This window comes from Pangasianodon hypophthalmus, chromosome 5 (genome assembly GCF_027358585.1).
Source record: "Pangasianodon hypophthalmus isolate fPanHyp1 chromosome 5, fPanHyp1.pri, whole genome shotgun sequence".
NCBI classification, from domain to species: Eukaryota; Metazoa; Chordata; class Actinopteri; order Siluriformes; family Pangasiidae; genus Pangasianodon; species Pangasianodon hypophthalmus.
Genome location: NC_069714.1, coordinates 31,630,815 through 31,647,846, shown reverse-complemented (window position 1 = coordinate 31,647,846; position 17,032 = coordinate 31,630,815). Strand labels below are relative to the sequence as shown.

The following is a 17,032-nucleotide window of genomic DNA, read 5'->3' as shown; positions in this document are numbered from 1 at the left end:
CGAAACATTTAGCACAATCCTGTACGAGTAACATAACATCAAAAAAAAAAAAATCACCTCCGATAGTAAAATATAAAATCTGTTCCACTGATGAGGAGCAGAAACCTGCTGGAACCTGCACATTAACTGCCCCATTATTCATCACAGTTTACATTATTATCGCACTTTACTGTGCTTTAATACGGGCTCAGTGCAGGATACTGTTATCTTAACCTGGTGAAGGGAATTATGGGAATTAGGACGCATTGCTGGTTTAATAATCATTGAATCTGATACTGTGGATTTATATATCTTGGATCTACGCATGTCCTAGTGTTGGATTATATGAAGTATATCAGAATATTTTATCTCAGGACTAAACGTATTGTGATATACTTCATATAATCGATCATCAGGACTTCAGGACATGCCTAGATCCAAGATATATAAAGCCACAGATTCAAGAATTATTAACCCAGAGATGTGTCCTAACATTCCCACTTACAATAAACCATAAACACTGGAGATAGACGATCTGATTCTAGCTCGTTTACATGGATGAACATCAGCTTGTCATCAGATGATGGAGTACGAAGATAACGCAGAAGGGAACTGAGCAGATATAAAGCTAGGAGATGCGCCAAAAATCTCCTATTATGATACTTGTGATATTACAAATATTTGCACAATATACAATATGTATCACAATATTTACACCAGATGTAGAGCTGCATTTTAAAAGACGCCTGGAACCCCCATGGTTTATTTTATTTATTTGGTTATTTCATTTCTTCAGTGGTTCTGTTTTTTGTAAACTCTTTAGAGTCAAGTTGAATTCCACTGAAGTTGTGAGATACGAGGAAAATATTACAACACAATATTTGAAGACATTTCTATGATATACACTATATTACTTACATAATATTTAGAGCTGCTAACAAACTGCCAGGATTCAATAATTAAAATTATTATTTAATATTATTTTAAACTTTTTTTTTTTTTTTTTACTATTTTTAACATTATTAATTACTATTTTTCATTGTATTTAAAAACTTTTTAACTGTGTTAACATTTTACAAATTTTTAAGACCCAATTTTAACATCAAATTTTTAAAAAGATATCTTGATATATCTCATTTAAAAAATATGCTATATAATTTATCACTTTTTAAGTAGCTGCTGTACGGCCACTGTGTAAAAGCACTCGATAAACCTTCTGTAACTACTGACAAATTCCCAATCTGAACTTTCATGAAAAGTCGGAAATAAATCTGTACTGAAACAGCTTCTACATCATTTCTACATCAAGAAATATCTCAGAGATATTATCATACTGTGTGGAAATATTCTTACATCACCTTATACATCATAAACGGATATCTTCTAAGCTGTATTTAAATAAAACAGTATTTTGTTACTGTCTGTGAATTTGTTTCTAAAAAAAAAAAAAAACAAAACAAAACAAAAAAAATATTTCTGGGATCCCACAAGGTTCAGTACTTGGGCCACTTTATTTATTATTTATTAAGATATTTTATATGAAGCCACTCTTGTGCCCATTATCTGTATAATTTGTTACTATTGACTTTATTATCTACTAGATTTTATCTTCTGCTCATCCAATACATGTGATGCATAATAGCACATTGTTTCAGCACAAGGTTTTGTGCAGAACGGAAGAGGGATTATACACTCCTGAGCAAAAATATGAGCCCAAAACTGCAAAATATGAAGCTTTTTAATGATCTTAAGAACAAATCATTGCTTAGTACATGAGCAGGAATGAAACAGAGAAATAAAGGAGCTCAGTATGGGAGCTTTTCCCTCTGATTTCTGTAAATGTTTAAGTCTTGTGGCTCTTGATGAGCTGCATCAGGTGGCAGAAAACCAAATAATCACTAATCTTTCAAGAAAAAAAATCCCAGAAGATATTTTTGGAAAAGTTTGTACACCCAGACGTGTGTTAGTTTGAATTTTACATCAAACATTTTAACCATTATTATCATGATTTTACCTTTGCATACAAGAAGACTATAGAAGTGAGTTTCCCTGTTTCTAGCTTTTCCCCAAACAAACAGCGAAAGGAAACCAGCGAATGGAGGCACAGGAGCTCTCAGGAGCGCATCTGTTTGTTAAGAACAATAATTAAGAACAATAATTTGTTCTTATGACCATTAAAAGCTTCATATTTGCCATTTTGGGCTTGGCCCTCTTTTTTTTTTTTTTGCCCAGGAGTGTATAGGGAACTTTACTGTAGTACTTTATTTCATTTGGTGTATTTACTTTATTAGCTTTAACTTTTTTTACTCTCACTTTATACTGTTAGAAAGACATGAAAAATTAATTGGACAGTGTGGGAATATCCTCAAATGACCTTCTGTAAAGTAAAATGATTTTGTTAGCCTTTGTGAAAAAAAAAATGCAAACTTCGTATTTCCCAATTTTCACTTTTTTTTTTTTTTTTATCTTTTATTAACTTTAAAAAAAAACCCTTTATTTAACATTTCTGGTATTCTTCAAGTATTTGTATTTGTGACTTTGTTTCTTAAAAAATAAACAAACATATAAAAAAAATCCTCAATATTGTTTCTGTTATTTCTCAAGGTTCAGTTTTATTGGCGTTTGTGAATTTGTTTCTAAATAAATTAATGAATAAAAAAATGAATAAAAAAAATTAAAATAAGCAAATACTTACATACATATCCCACAAGGTTCAGTATCGGGGCGCTATTAATTATCATCACATTAATAAACTTGAAATCAACTTGAACAGCAGGAAACATGTAACTTTGGTAAAATAAATAAAAGCCTGAAGTCCTAACGTCCAATCAGATTATTTTTCTCTTTATCGCTGATTTTTTGTTAAATCACTCTACATCTTGTTTTATGACTTAAATCTGGGAGGTTAGTGTCACAGACATACAGAAGAAACTCTCAGAAAACTCTATTGTGATTTACTGCACAGTTGTTATCACACACACACACACACACATGCACGCGTGCACACACACATACACACACACACACACACGCACACACACACACAGTGATCTCGGGTTTCATGATGGAGTGTGCAGTTGCAGATAAGCGTCGTCTCCTCCACTCGGAGAAAGAGTGAAACTCATCCTATTCCTAATCCTCAAACTATGCTGGATATGTAGTCAATCACAAGCAGTGTGTGTGTGTGTGTGTGTGTGTGTGTGCGTGTGTGTGTGTGTGTGTAAAATGAATCTGAGGGAACGCCAGGCTCCTGTCAGCTCACCTTTATCTCATCTCATCTCTCACGGCCGCTTGATTGGAAACATCGCCGTCGTCCAGAATGAGAAAACGAGATGAAGTGTGTGTGTGTGTGTGTGAGAGTGTGTGTGTGTGTGTGTGTGTGTGTGTGAGAGAGAGAGAGTGTGTGTGTGTGTTTGTGTGTGTGAAGACTTCATCACTCTGCACTAAACTTCAGAGAGGTGTGTTAGGAGTGTTCGTGTTGTTATTTAAATTAACTGTATGCTGTCACAATAATTAAAAACTTATTAAATTATTTTTCATACAGAGATTTTATGCTAATGAACTTTATGAGTCCAGCAGAAGAGTTACTTAGTGCTGATATCAACACTGTTAATGTTAATATATTGTTTATATGAATTAATCCCAGTAATATTAATAATGTAATATAATGAATAATATTAATTAAATAATGTCCAATAATATTAATTGAGTATTATTATTTGGATTTAATAAAGCACTTAACAACAACAACAACAACAACAACAATAATAATAATAATAATAATAATAAATGTTGATATTAATCATTACTTCAAATGATTAATTAGCTATTTTTAATATGAATTGTATTTAATAACATGTTTAATAACTGCATTTAATAAGGTGTTTAATGTTTAATATTAAAAGTAATTGAAATTAATTAATACCATTAAAATTGAAAATAATAATTTTTAATAAATAACAAATATCAATTATTAATTCAATTAATTAATTAGCCAACTGATAAATAAATTAATTAATTCTTCATTTAATAATAATAATAATAATAATAATAATAATAAAATGCATATCAAAGTGCTTTATCACAGTATGAAAACATAACAAAAAATAATGGAAAAATATATATTTTTAAATCAGTAAAATAAATAAAATGGAGGATTTAAATTAATTATAAAATGAATAATTAATATTATTAAAATGTTTAAAATGTTTCTGCTTGTTCAGTGTATTAAGGCTGTGTAACTGTAGGAGTTTGATGGAGAGGAATGCTAATCAGCACTCTGTATTAAATATTAAACACTGCTGCTTTAAATACATTCCATATTCAGTAATAATTATGCTAATGCTAGCTAGCTGTTAGACCAGAGAATCCCAGGCGGCAGTTTAGTGTTTTTACGGTAAATGTTTATACAGCGTGTGATAATGTAGAACCCGACTGACAGCGTGTAGCCACGCCCACATTACATCACATCATTACATCACACAGCTACCATCGGCTCAGTGGTAACCAGCGGAGTATTAAATAACGAGGATCAGTTCCTGTGACTCGAATTGCTCTTATATACGCTAAACACTGTTTACTGGCTACTGTAGAACTATTCTACACCATTCTACACATTTCTATACATTTCTACACAATTTTACACATTTCTAAAGTGTTCTACAGTGTTATACACATTTCTACATTGCTCTACAGATTTCAACACCTTTCCACACATTTCTATACATTTCTACACCATTCTACACATTTCTATACATTTCTACACCATTCTACACATTTCTATACATTTCTACACCATTCTACACATTTCTAAAGTGTTCTACACTGTTACACACATTTCTACATTGCTCTACAGATTTCAACACCATTCCACACATTTCCATAGTGTTCTACCCCATTGTTCACATTTCACATTTGGACATCATTCTACAGCCATTCTACACATTTCTACACTGTTATAAACCTTTATACACATTTCTACACTGATTTACTTCATTCTACACATTTCTACATCATTCTGCAACCATTGTACACCATTCCAAAGAATTCTACACCATTGTACACTACTCTGCACATTACTACATCATTCTACAGCCATTCTACACTATTTTATACATTTCTACACTGTTCTACACCATTCTACACTATTTTATACATTTCTACACTGTCCTACACCATTCTACATGTTTCTACATCGTTCTACAACTTGGCACTTCGGGCACTGTTCTACACCCTTCTACACTATTTTATACATTTCTACACTGTTTTAAACTACTCTACACATTTCTACGCTGTTCTATGCCACTTTATGCATTTCTACACATTCCTACACCATTCTACACATTTCTAAAGTGTTCTACACTGTTACACACATTCCTACACCATTCCACACATTTCTAAAGTGTTCTACACTATTACACACATTTCTACACCATTCTACACATTTCTACACCATTCCACACATTTCCATAGTGTTCTACCCCATTGTTCACATTTCACATTTGGACATCATTCTACAGCCATTCTACACATTTCTACACTGTTATAAACCTTTATACACATTTCTACACGGATTTACTTCATTATACACATTTCTACATCATTCTACACCATTCTACACTATTTTATCCATTTCTACTCTTCTACGACCAGTCTACACATTTCTACAGCATTCTTCCCAGTTATACAACCATTCTACACATTTCTACACTATTCTACACCATTCTATACTCTTTTATACATTTCTACACTGTTTTAAACTACTCTACACATTTCTCCCTCATTCTACAACCATTCTACACATTTATTCACCATTTTACAGATTTCTTCACTGTTGTGCAATCATTCAACATGTTTCTACAGCATTGCACATCTATTCTACAGATTTCTACATTGCGCTACTCCATTCTACACATTTCTGCACCATTTTAAACATTGTTCTACAACCATCGTACAAGTTTCTGCAGCGTTCTACACTATTTTACAGATTTCTACATCATTCTAGAACCATTCTATACATTTCTACACTGTTGTACATGTTTACACTGTTCTACAACTATTCTGGACCATTCTACACGGTTCTACAAGATTTTACACAGTTCTACACCATTCAAACAACCATTCTACATATTTCTACAGTGTTCTACACCATGGTACAACTGGTCTGCACTAGTCTACACCATTCTACATGTTTCTACACTGTTCTACCCTTTTCTACAACACTCTACACGTTACAACAACATTCTACACTGTCCTACACTTTTAACTATAACCATTCTACATCATTCTAAACTGTTCTACACTGTTTTACTATATACAAAGGGAGACACAATAAGTGTATAGATAAACATAGACAAAATACACAATTTGAACACACACACACACACATACAGAAATACAGATGGACTCAATACAAGTGCACATACTGACACATACACATAGAGGACACACACACACACACACACAACATATTTGAATGCACACACAAACACACAGTAGCACATACAAAGTTATATAGTATAAGACACACTTAGACTCGGCTGTAAGTTTACACACACACACACACACACACACACCTGGTTGTGTGCAAGCATGTGACTCCGCCCACTCAGAGTATTTCTAGTCTCTCAGGGCCTTTCATCTGTCCGTCCGTCTCGCTGTCCATCACACACACTCATCACACACTCACAGATAACACTGCACTCTACAGAGCCGCATTGTCCACTGGACCTCCAGGTGTGTGTGGGAGTGCGCACACACACACACACACACACACACACACAGCTGCAGTCAGGCCTGAAAGTCCCAGCGTATTTCCATGTCAGGTTTTTGTTTTATTCAACTAATATGCTAACTGTTTTAGAGGTTAATGCTGTGAGAACACTGTTGCTAGGCAAGTGGAAATATGTACACAGATCATAAGCTAGGTAAAGACAGAATAACAGTTTAGATCCCTAATAAAAAGCTGTGTGAAGGCACAGTAACCGTGGAAACGACACAGAAACATCCGAAATGTGTTGATACATTTCTGATAAAATACTCAGGAAAAATAAATTTACACTTTAATTACACTTGGCACTAAATTCTAACGGAAACTTCCACATGGTCAGCTTTTCAGTAAAGCTAGCTAGCTTGCTATTAAACAGGCTAAAAGTAGGAGCTATAATTTACTGTAAAGTAAGTTAGCAAAAGTTAAACAGCCATCTATAGATATAAATAGTGAGCTGATTAGCATTACACTGACAGGCTTAGCATAAATAATGAACTACCTAGCTTGGTAGTTTGATGCTTTCAGGCCATTAAATAAAATAAATAGATAGTGTTTTCAAAAACTCTCAAGAGTTCTTAAGGATTTTTTTAAGGACTATATCAGGACAACATCCACAATGAAGCATGTCAACACTTCTTCATAACTCATACATTTTAAGCTATCAAAAGCCTCTCAACATGCATGTGGAAACCTTTCAGAAGTGGTATGAACACACACAAAGCAGCAGGCATCCATCCCATAATTTCCTCCCATAGAGTTGAGTAGGACAGGTTAAAAACGGGGCAGAGAGAAATAACTAAAAATAACTAAAATAAACAAAAATTATGATAAGACATTGAACATCTTATCACAATATGATGAATGAATATCGAAACATGGCTTATAGAAGATACTGTATATCTCACACTCACACACACACACACACACACACACTCACACACACACACACACACACACACATTCACACACACTGGTATGAGCAGCTGGTCTCCGCCTCCATTTAGGGACAAATGAAGTGAAAATGTGAAATGTGGAAAGATTTCGTTTAAAAAATGAAAGTGTTGCTTTAGTCGTTTGGTCTGTGTTTATTAAACACTCCTTTCCGTGTGTGTGTGTGTGTGTGTGTGTGTGTGTGTGTGTGGCTTTCGGACCGAGTGAACCGAGTGTGTGACGACACCCATCGCCTGCAGCGTTACCTCAAATTCCAACTGTGACCCCTTTAATGTCTCGACCTGCCAATTACGTCTTAGACCTGCAGCTAGACACACACGCACACACACACACACACACACACTTTTAAAGTAGTTCTTGTCTGGAAATGTCATTTTAAGTCTTTGAGTGTTGACTTAATGCTGATTAAACGATTAAATGTTCAATTCTTAATGGATCAGTGTGTGAAAAATATTTCAGTCTGTTCATTTAGGGTTCAGTTTTAAAGCCAGAGGTGGGTGTATTAATCCTGTGGGCGTGTCTCTGTGAACGGATGCCATCAGTTTCAGTATTTAAAAAAAATTCTCTCTCAAATAACACAGCTCAAAAATGTCTCTAACGACTGGTAATGTAACTATAATTCAAGGTAACTAGCATCATGAGAGAATGACGATGTTTACATAGTTCCTGTTTACATCATTACACATGAATGTGAAACTTGCTAATGTTACTAGCTGCTATGAGAGCTAACTCATCACATTAGCAATGTTTAATGGGATTTCACCGACTTTCTTTCCAACCTCGGCTGTTTGGTGCCACGGTTCATTATTTTACTTTTTACTTTAAGCTATGAGGGATGACTATTTGACTTATTTAAACAATATTTCATACCCCAATGTATCATTTTGCTTTTGGGTTATTGGCTAGCTGAAGTACAGAGACCGTACCCTTCACACAACACTGCTACAGTTATAACCATTCTTCAGGAGGTTCCTCTGCCACTCCTCCTTAACGCATTGGAGCCATCTACCTGGCCCCGCCCCAATGTCTCTGGATCATCCATCTGGCCCAGCCCCTGATCCTTCTAGAGCATTCCACATATTCCTGCCATTGATCTCTCTGGCGCACTACCTGGCCCCACCCCCTTGATTTTCTAGAGAACCCATCCTCTAAGACTCTTTGGAGTCATCCACCTGAGCACTTTGTCCTTCCTCCTTAGATATATGTACCCATCCACTTACCCTGATCTCTCTGAATCCCCACCTGGACCTGCTCACTTGGTTTTCTAGAGACATCCAATTGAACCTGTCCTCTCTGAATCTTTGGGTTCATCCCCTTTAGCACCTGGCCCCACCTCTTTAGCTCTCTCGACGTATCGACCTGGTCCTACCTCTGATCTCTCTGCAGCATCTAGTTGACCCCACCTCGGATCTCTCTGCAGCATATAGCTGGCGCAACCTCAGATCTCTCTAGAGCATACACCTGGCCCCAACTCTGATCTCTCTAGAGCATCCAGCTGGACCCACCTCTGATCTCTCTATAGCATACACCTGGCCCCAACTCTGATCTCTCTAGAGCATCCAGCTGGACCCACCTCTGATCTCTCTATAGCATACACCTGGCCCCAACTCTGATCTCTCTAGAGCATCCAGCTGGACCCACCTCTGATCTCTCTAGAGCATACACCTGGCCCCATCTCTGATCTCTCTTGAGCATCCAGCTGGACCCACCTCTGATCTCTCTAGAGCACACACCTGGCCCCATCTCTGATCTCTCTTGAGCATCCAGCTGGACCCACCTCTGATCTCTCTAGAGCATACACCTGGCCCCATCTCTGATCTCTCTTGAGCATCCAGCTGGACCAACCTCTGATCTCTCTAGAGCATACACCTGGACCATCTCTGATCTCTCGTGAGCATCCAGCTGGACCCACCTCTGATCTCTCTAGAGCAGGGGTGTCCGATCTTATCCACAAAGGGCCAGTGTGGGTGCAGGTTTTCATTTCAATCAAGCAGCAGCCACACCTGATTCCACCTGTTTAATCAGTTGATCTTGGCTTTCAATAGACTATCAGGTGTGGCTTCTGCTTGGTTGGAATGAAAACCTGCACCCACACCGGCCCTTTCTGGATAAGATTGGATACCCCTGCTCTAGAGCATACACCTGGCCCCAACTCTGATCTCTCTTGAGCATACACCTGGCCCCAACTCTGATCTCTCAGGACCCATCCATCCACCTTCACCCCTTTAGCTCTCAGGACACATCCACATTTTACCCTGCCCCTGATCTCTCTGGATACATCTGGTCATTCTTCCTTAGCTCTCTGAAATCATCCACCTGGCCCTGCCCCTATCTCTCTAGAACATCCACCTGGCCATACCTCCTGATTTCTCAGAAGCATTCACATGACCCCACCCCTGATCTCTCTAGCGCATCCACCTGGCCCCGCCCCTTAGTTCTCTGGACCCATCTGCCTGACTGTGCTTTCTTAGGAGATTTGGAGCCATCCATTTGGCTCAGTCCCCAATTCCTCATAGCACTGCTAGTAGTGACTTGAATGATGCGGAAAATGTGAGAAATCACTTATACTGTATATCTGTTACACACACACACACACACACAAGTATGCAAACAGCAGTGTATTCTCCAACAGGTATTAGACGCAACATAGAAGAACATATTAAGCTTACACACACACCCACACACACCACACACACACACACGGTAATTTATCCATTGTCTACCATCTAAACTCTACTGTCCTGTGTTTAATAGTTGTATAGTCTACTGTATAGTGTATTGTCTGACAGTTTGCACTGTTGTCTGCTGCTGTTTCATTTTAATGTAGCACCATGTCTTGGAGAAACTATATTTCATCGCTCACTCAACATGTCTGTGATGTGAAGGAATGACAGTAACGTTGAGTTGAGTTTGCTGGTACTCACCACCACATGCCGATGATGTTGACTGGGCAGAGCAGGATGAAGAAGAGCGCGAGCTGGTACTGAGAGCGCATGGCAGGAGTTAGGGATGGAGATAAGATGATGATGATGATGATGATGATGATCCTAAACTCTTGTGTGTGTGTTAGTGCAGGTGTGTGTGTGCAGCCTTTTGCACTTTTGAACAGTGCTAGAGAGTGCGCACTTTCTCCAATCTTCTTTTTCCTCCTACACAACTCGTCTTGCGTGACAGCACATTTTTTCCAGAAGAAGAAGAAAAGATACAATGGGTATAAATTAAAAGTAATAAAAAAATAATAAAAATTAAATTAAAAATAAACTCCACAGAAAAATAGAGTCTTCCAGCAGCTGTGTGTTTAGAGTGAGCTGCCCTCACACCGGCGCCGCTTCAGTGTGAATCTGTCAGTGTTTCCCCAGCGGCTCTGTCTTACTCCACACTCAGGGTTGCCAGATAGCAACGAGATCCACAGGAGGGTTGCCAGATTCAATACCAGTAAAATTACTCAAGCACAACAGGACAGTTTATTGTTTTTAAAATAAAACTCATGTATTAATTTTCCTAAATAGTACATAATAGTACATAACACTGTACATAATAGTATATGTACAGTGCTGAAGTAGAATTACTGCTAACACCCTGAAGTTGATTATTTTTCCATAACAACACACCCCCAAGTGTTTTATTCCTCTTATACCACAGCAATTTACCAATGATTACAAATTTTTATTTATTAAAGAACATAACAATAAACTTCTCACTTACCGTATAGCAGCTATAAACAGCTGTTCCTTTCACCAGCCTCTCTTTTTTTCTCTTCATGTTAATAATAGCTTGTTGTGTTTCATTATCAAGAAACCACAAAGTGTAAACTCCTCTGTCCTGAACATGTCGGAAAACTTAGTTACTTAAAGCGCTGACACTGGAGACTCCTTCTATAAATGTTAAATAAACCCCTCCTTACTTTACTAAAACTTCACACATTATTTTAATCCTTTTATGTGGAGCAGCCGCTGTACATGTCCCTGTGAATGAGCTGTTACTATAGAAACGATAATGTGTTAGAACAATTACATTAATATAAACCTGCGCTACTGTCAGAGCTGCTGTTATAGAAAATTAACCAACACCTTCTGACCAATCAGAATGCAGAACTCAACAGTACTGTGAGTGGTGTTAATCCCAATCTGGCAACCCTGTTCGACTCAGCAGTTCCAGGTGAAGACCAGATCTCCGTGCAGTGTGTGTGTGTGTGTGTGTGTGTGTGTGTGTGTGTGTGTGTAGCTCAGGACTTTTCCTGCGGTGAGAAATGTGCTTTATTCTCCCTGCTGAGGGACGAAATGAGACGTTCAGAGAGAAAATAAAGCCCCGACCTTCTGACTGATGAATCCGCCAATTCAGTTCTGTGTTTATTATTCATATAATTCGCACACACACACACACACACACAATTATAAAAAAACAGCTCATTCCTGTGATGCCCAAATGCAGAGAACAAAAAATAAAAATAAATAACAGATGAGTGAGACATGTTTGAGCTCTTTTTTTTTTTTTTTACAGATGTGTCACTCGGTGATAAATCAGCGTTATATGTGGAGTGAAGTGAGGAGACGTTCTGTAACTTCGCTTCATGTTTCGACACGATAAACAATATTGTGTAATACGCAAATGAAGCAATGAAGTCTGTAAATCACATCACTGATGGTCAATACCCAAAACCCAAACACAACATATTGCTGAGTTTATCTGAAATACTCCTCTCAGAGAGCTTCAGAGACACAGGAACATTCCTCATCTGTCTGAAATGGCCAGAGGGTCTGAGACGAAACCCAAACCCTCTGTTCTGCCTCTAACTCTCTCTTTCTCTCCGTCTGTCTGTGTGAAGTCTTCTCAGGTAATTAGCGTTATGACACAATGACACAATCAGAACAGCACAGGTGTTCTCAGCAAGAGTATCAATCAGGTAATATACCTTTTTTACACCTTTTATGAACTGAATCAGGTCTTTTACTCCTTTATTACACCTGTATTAACTGAAAGAGGTGTTTTACAGTGTTGCTATACCTTTATGAACTGCTTTATTACTGTGTCAGATATTCTGTTCTAATGCTTTATTACACCTTGACGAACTGCTTTAATACATTTTGGTGAAATGGGATGTGTGTTACAGTGCTGTGTTAAACCTACAACACCTGTTTCAGCTCATAAACATGCAATAAAGCACAAAAACACCTGATTCAGTTCATACAGGTGTAAAAAAAACAGTATAGCACTTAATTAGTTTATGACTTGCTTTATTGCATGTGTATGAACGAGATGCTTCATGAACCAAAGCAGGTGTTTTAATGTGTTATTACACCTTTATGACCTGAATCAGATGGTTTACTGGTTTAAAGCATGATGCCAATGCAAGTTCTTTGTCTGTTTTTCATTCCGTACGTGTGTGTGTGTGTGTGTGTGTGTGTGCGTGTGTGTATCAGATGGGCTGTTCCTCTCTCTCTGTGTTATCTTTGGGCCGTGCCTCTTTGATGTTTTTTCTTCCCCTCCAGCTTCTAACAGTGAAATGTGGACCAGTGGTGGAGTGAGCTGCAGGTGTGTGTGTGTGTGTGTGTGTGTGTGCGTGTGCTGCTCCGATTCATCATTACATGAAAGAGGAGAGAGATAACTCTGCTAATGATGGAGGAGCTGTAATCACATGACCCCGGTCACCTGTGGGCTGGAGACGACACAAACGACCCTGTTATTAGATTCGTTACTAGAGTTAGTTAATTACTTAAAGTAACATAGACATGATTTACAAAAACTTTATTTCATTATTAAGTTGTTATTTTCTTTCGTCAATAAAACATTAACTCCAAGATGGCGGCATGCATTGACACAGCGGCATCACCAGCTCTCTCCAATCAGTCTTATCTGTGTGTTATTACTGTGTTAATTGTTGTTCTACTGATCCAGAAGGTACCTCAAGGATTTTTGCACAATCCTCAAATGCTTCTTGACATCAGATTGAATTTCAACAACTTGCCTGACCTGGACAATATTAGCAGGCTCATCATATGAATGAGAATGAGAACCATCAGAGGTAGACTGACAGAGGCAGAGATGGAAGCAACACAAGGTGCATGAACATAAACATATAGAAGCATTGGTCAAGTGAGCGAGATCCCAACTTCCTAACAAACTGGCATATGCAAAGAAAAGAATTTCGCTGTAAGGTAATGTGTATATGTGACAAAAAAAGACATCTTCTTCTTATAAAAGTTTGGTAAGAGAGCTGGGCTACATGCTAGGAAAAAAAGCTTAGCCTAACAGATCAATGCTTCTAAGCCTTTTTTCTGGCCGATATCTGATGTCATAAAAACAAACTGGATGAACTCCAACTCAGGCTATCCACATGGACAGAAATGAGAAACTGTTTACTGTTTACTGACATTTTAGTTTTTCCTGAAACATGACTCCATGACAACATTTCAGACTTTTCAACTGGATGGAATGCTATCATTCAGGACTGCTTCATCCAGCATGAATAACAGAGGGAACTATGCATCTACATCAACATGCGCAGATGCAAAAAGAAACACTGCTCACTAGACTTAGAGTATTTAACAATGAAATGCCATCCATTCTTTCTCCCAAGAGAAATTACAACCATCATTGTCATAGCTGTTTGCATCATTTAATCAATCAAAACATACATCAGTCCTCCCCAAGAACTGTCAAAATACTGTCAAACTGACTGTCCCATTCTACACCATGTTTACAGTAATGTACCCAGAGCCTACAAAGCAATTTCCCATCTCCACCTTGGACAATCAGACCACATCCCCCTGTTCCTGCTGCCTGCATACACCCAGCTCCTCAAACTGGAGAAGTCCTCAGTGAAAACTGTGGAGGTTTGGTCTGAGGGAGCTGAAACAATGAAAAAATGACTGAGACATTTTCAAAGAAGAAGCTACTCAGGGATCTCACATTGATCTTGAGGAGTATGCATCAGCAGTCACTGGTTTCGTTAGTAAATGTGTTGATGATGTCATGAGTAAAAAACAGATAAGGATTTTACCCAACCAGAAACCATGGATGAACAGCAGTACAGAAGTATGCACCCCCATTCAAGCCTGAGATACAGCATTTAAAACTGGGAATAGAGACAAACTCAGAGTGGCAAGAAACAACCTAAGATGAGTATGGATTAAAGGTCACGTCGATCCGATTCACGTGATATGTGGCAAGGCCTACAAATAAACACAGAAGCAAAAACACAAAGGCAAAAACAGCAGCTCGTCAACATTTGATGCCACTTTTCCATATGTACACAATCTATTCTATGCACATTTTGAAGCCAAAAACCCAGAGCCATACTGCAGGACCACAACATTCCTTGAGGACCAATTGTGTCCCCTTTCCCCGGCTGACCTGAGGAGATGCCCAAGGAAGGCAAACACATGAGAAGCTGCTGGACCTGATGGAATCCCTGGCCAAGTGCTCAGAGCATAAACACAAGTGTTGTCCAACAGGACTGTATGGATTTTTTTAACTTTGTGCCAAGCTACTATTCCTACCTACTTTAAAACCACCATAATCAGACCTGTGCCAAAAAAATCTGCCATCACTTGTCTGAATGACTACACCACCCTGTTGTACTCACCCCGATAATAATGCTCAGAGAGACGGCACACATCAAAGCCAGCATCCCAGTCAACACTGATCCACTTCAGTTCACCAACCGGACAAACCACTCCACAGAAGATGTGATCTCCACAGCCACCCACTTCGCGTTTAATATCATTACCCCCGGGAAGCTGGTCAACAAACTCTTGGCCTACATGGCTACACATGCAACTGGGTCTTGGATTTCCTCACTGGCAGACCTCAGTCTATCAGGATGGATCACCTCACCTCGACCACATTCATCCTGAATGCTGGTGCCCCACAGTTTGTCTTCAGCCAATTCCTGTACTCCCAGTTCACCCCCAAATGTGTTGCCAGTCATAAGACAAACACCATCATTAAATATTCAGATGACACTACTGTGGTGAACAGGTGCAATGAGAACAACCTGGCCACAACCTCTTCAAGACGAAGGAGCTGCTCGTTGACGTCAGGAATCTGAGTGCGACCCACAGACCCATCAACATCAATAGAACTTCTGTAGAAAGATTTTACAGTTTCAAGTTCCTTGGGGTCCACATAACACAAGACTTCTCTTGAGCCTTCCACACCTCCACCCTCATCAAAAAGGTCCGTCAATGCTTACATTTCCTCAGGAGGCTGAGGAAGATCAATCTAAACCCCTGGATCCTCACCAACTTTTACAGATACACAGTGAAGAGCAGATTGACCAGCTGTATCCCAGTCTGGTACAGCAACTCTACTGTGGATGACCACAAAGCTCAGAGCACCATCAGAATAGCTTTGCCTATCATAAAGGATGATGTCAGAGGATGTCTGGGGAGAGCCCTCAGCATCACCAGGGATGATGCTCGCTCCAACCACCCCCTGTCCTCCTCTCCCCTACCATCTGGAAGGAGCTACCAGACTATTCTGGCATGCGCAATGAGACTGAGAGACAGTTTCTACCCCAGAGCTGTCAAGCACTAGCCCAGGGGTTCCCAAACGAAGGGTCCCCCATGTAGGGTGACTTGATTTACAAATGGGATCGTGAGAGAAACCTCTTTTGTTGTCTCTCTCTTGGATAGAGAGTCGGACTTGCAGCCCGAAGGTGAACCTGAAGGTTGTGGGTTTGAGTCTCAGGTCCGGCAGGGATTGTAGGTAGGGGGAGTGAATGACCAGCGCTCTCTCCCACCTCAATACCACCACTGAGGTGAGACCCTTGAGCAAGGCACCGAACACAGTGTGTGTGTGTTTACTACTGTGTGTGTGTGTGTGTGTTCACTACTGTGTGTGTGCACTTGGATGGGTTAAATGCTGAGCACAAATTCCGAGTATGAGTCACCATACTTGGCCACAAGTCACTTCACTAATATTAGAAATAAAGACGGAGTTTGTGTGCTAATATTTTAAAATGTTACTGGAAGTTACATTCAGACAAGCATTGTCTAAATGCATACATGTTATTTTAGTCTTTTCACTCTCCTGACACGCTGCACTAGGGGAGTTCACCAGTAAAAATGGACAAATTTCCCCGTCCATCTACCTCCACTAAACAAACTAACGTTGTGTCTCAAATCGTACACTTATGCATTATTCTCGACTGTTATTGCGTAATAACACCAACAACGTTCACTCTGGTTGCTCTGGTTTGTGTATCAGCCTTCTGGATTTTCTAGATTATTAAATACTTTTGAATGTAAGGTCTGTGATTTGAGATGCAGATCATGACAACAATCACGACTACAGCATAAAGATTTACGGAATGACAGCTTGTAAAATTAC

The 17,032-nt window shown here is 38.8% G+C and overlaps 1 protein-coding gene across 1 annotated transcript in view; it reads right to left on the bottom strand.

The window, feature by feature from the left end:
- wnt6b (wingless-type MMTV integration site family, member 6b) overlaps nucleotides 1-11,046 on the bottom strand; it is a 30,402-nt gene extending 19,356 nt beyond the window's left edge. Inside the window, exon 1 of the mRNA XM_026909789.3 lies at nucleotides 10,624-11,046. Within this exon, the coding sequence (XP_026765590.2) occupies nucleotides 10,624-10,694 (71 nt within the window). The 5' untranslated portion in view covers nucleotides 10,695-11,046. The remainder of the gene's footprint in view (nucleotides 1-10,623) is intronic.
- Between the last annotated feature and the right edge of the window lie 5,986 nt (nucleotides 11,047-17,032).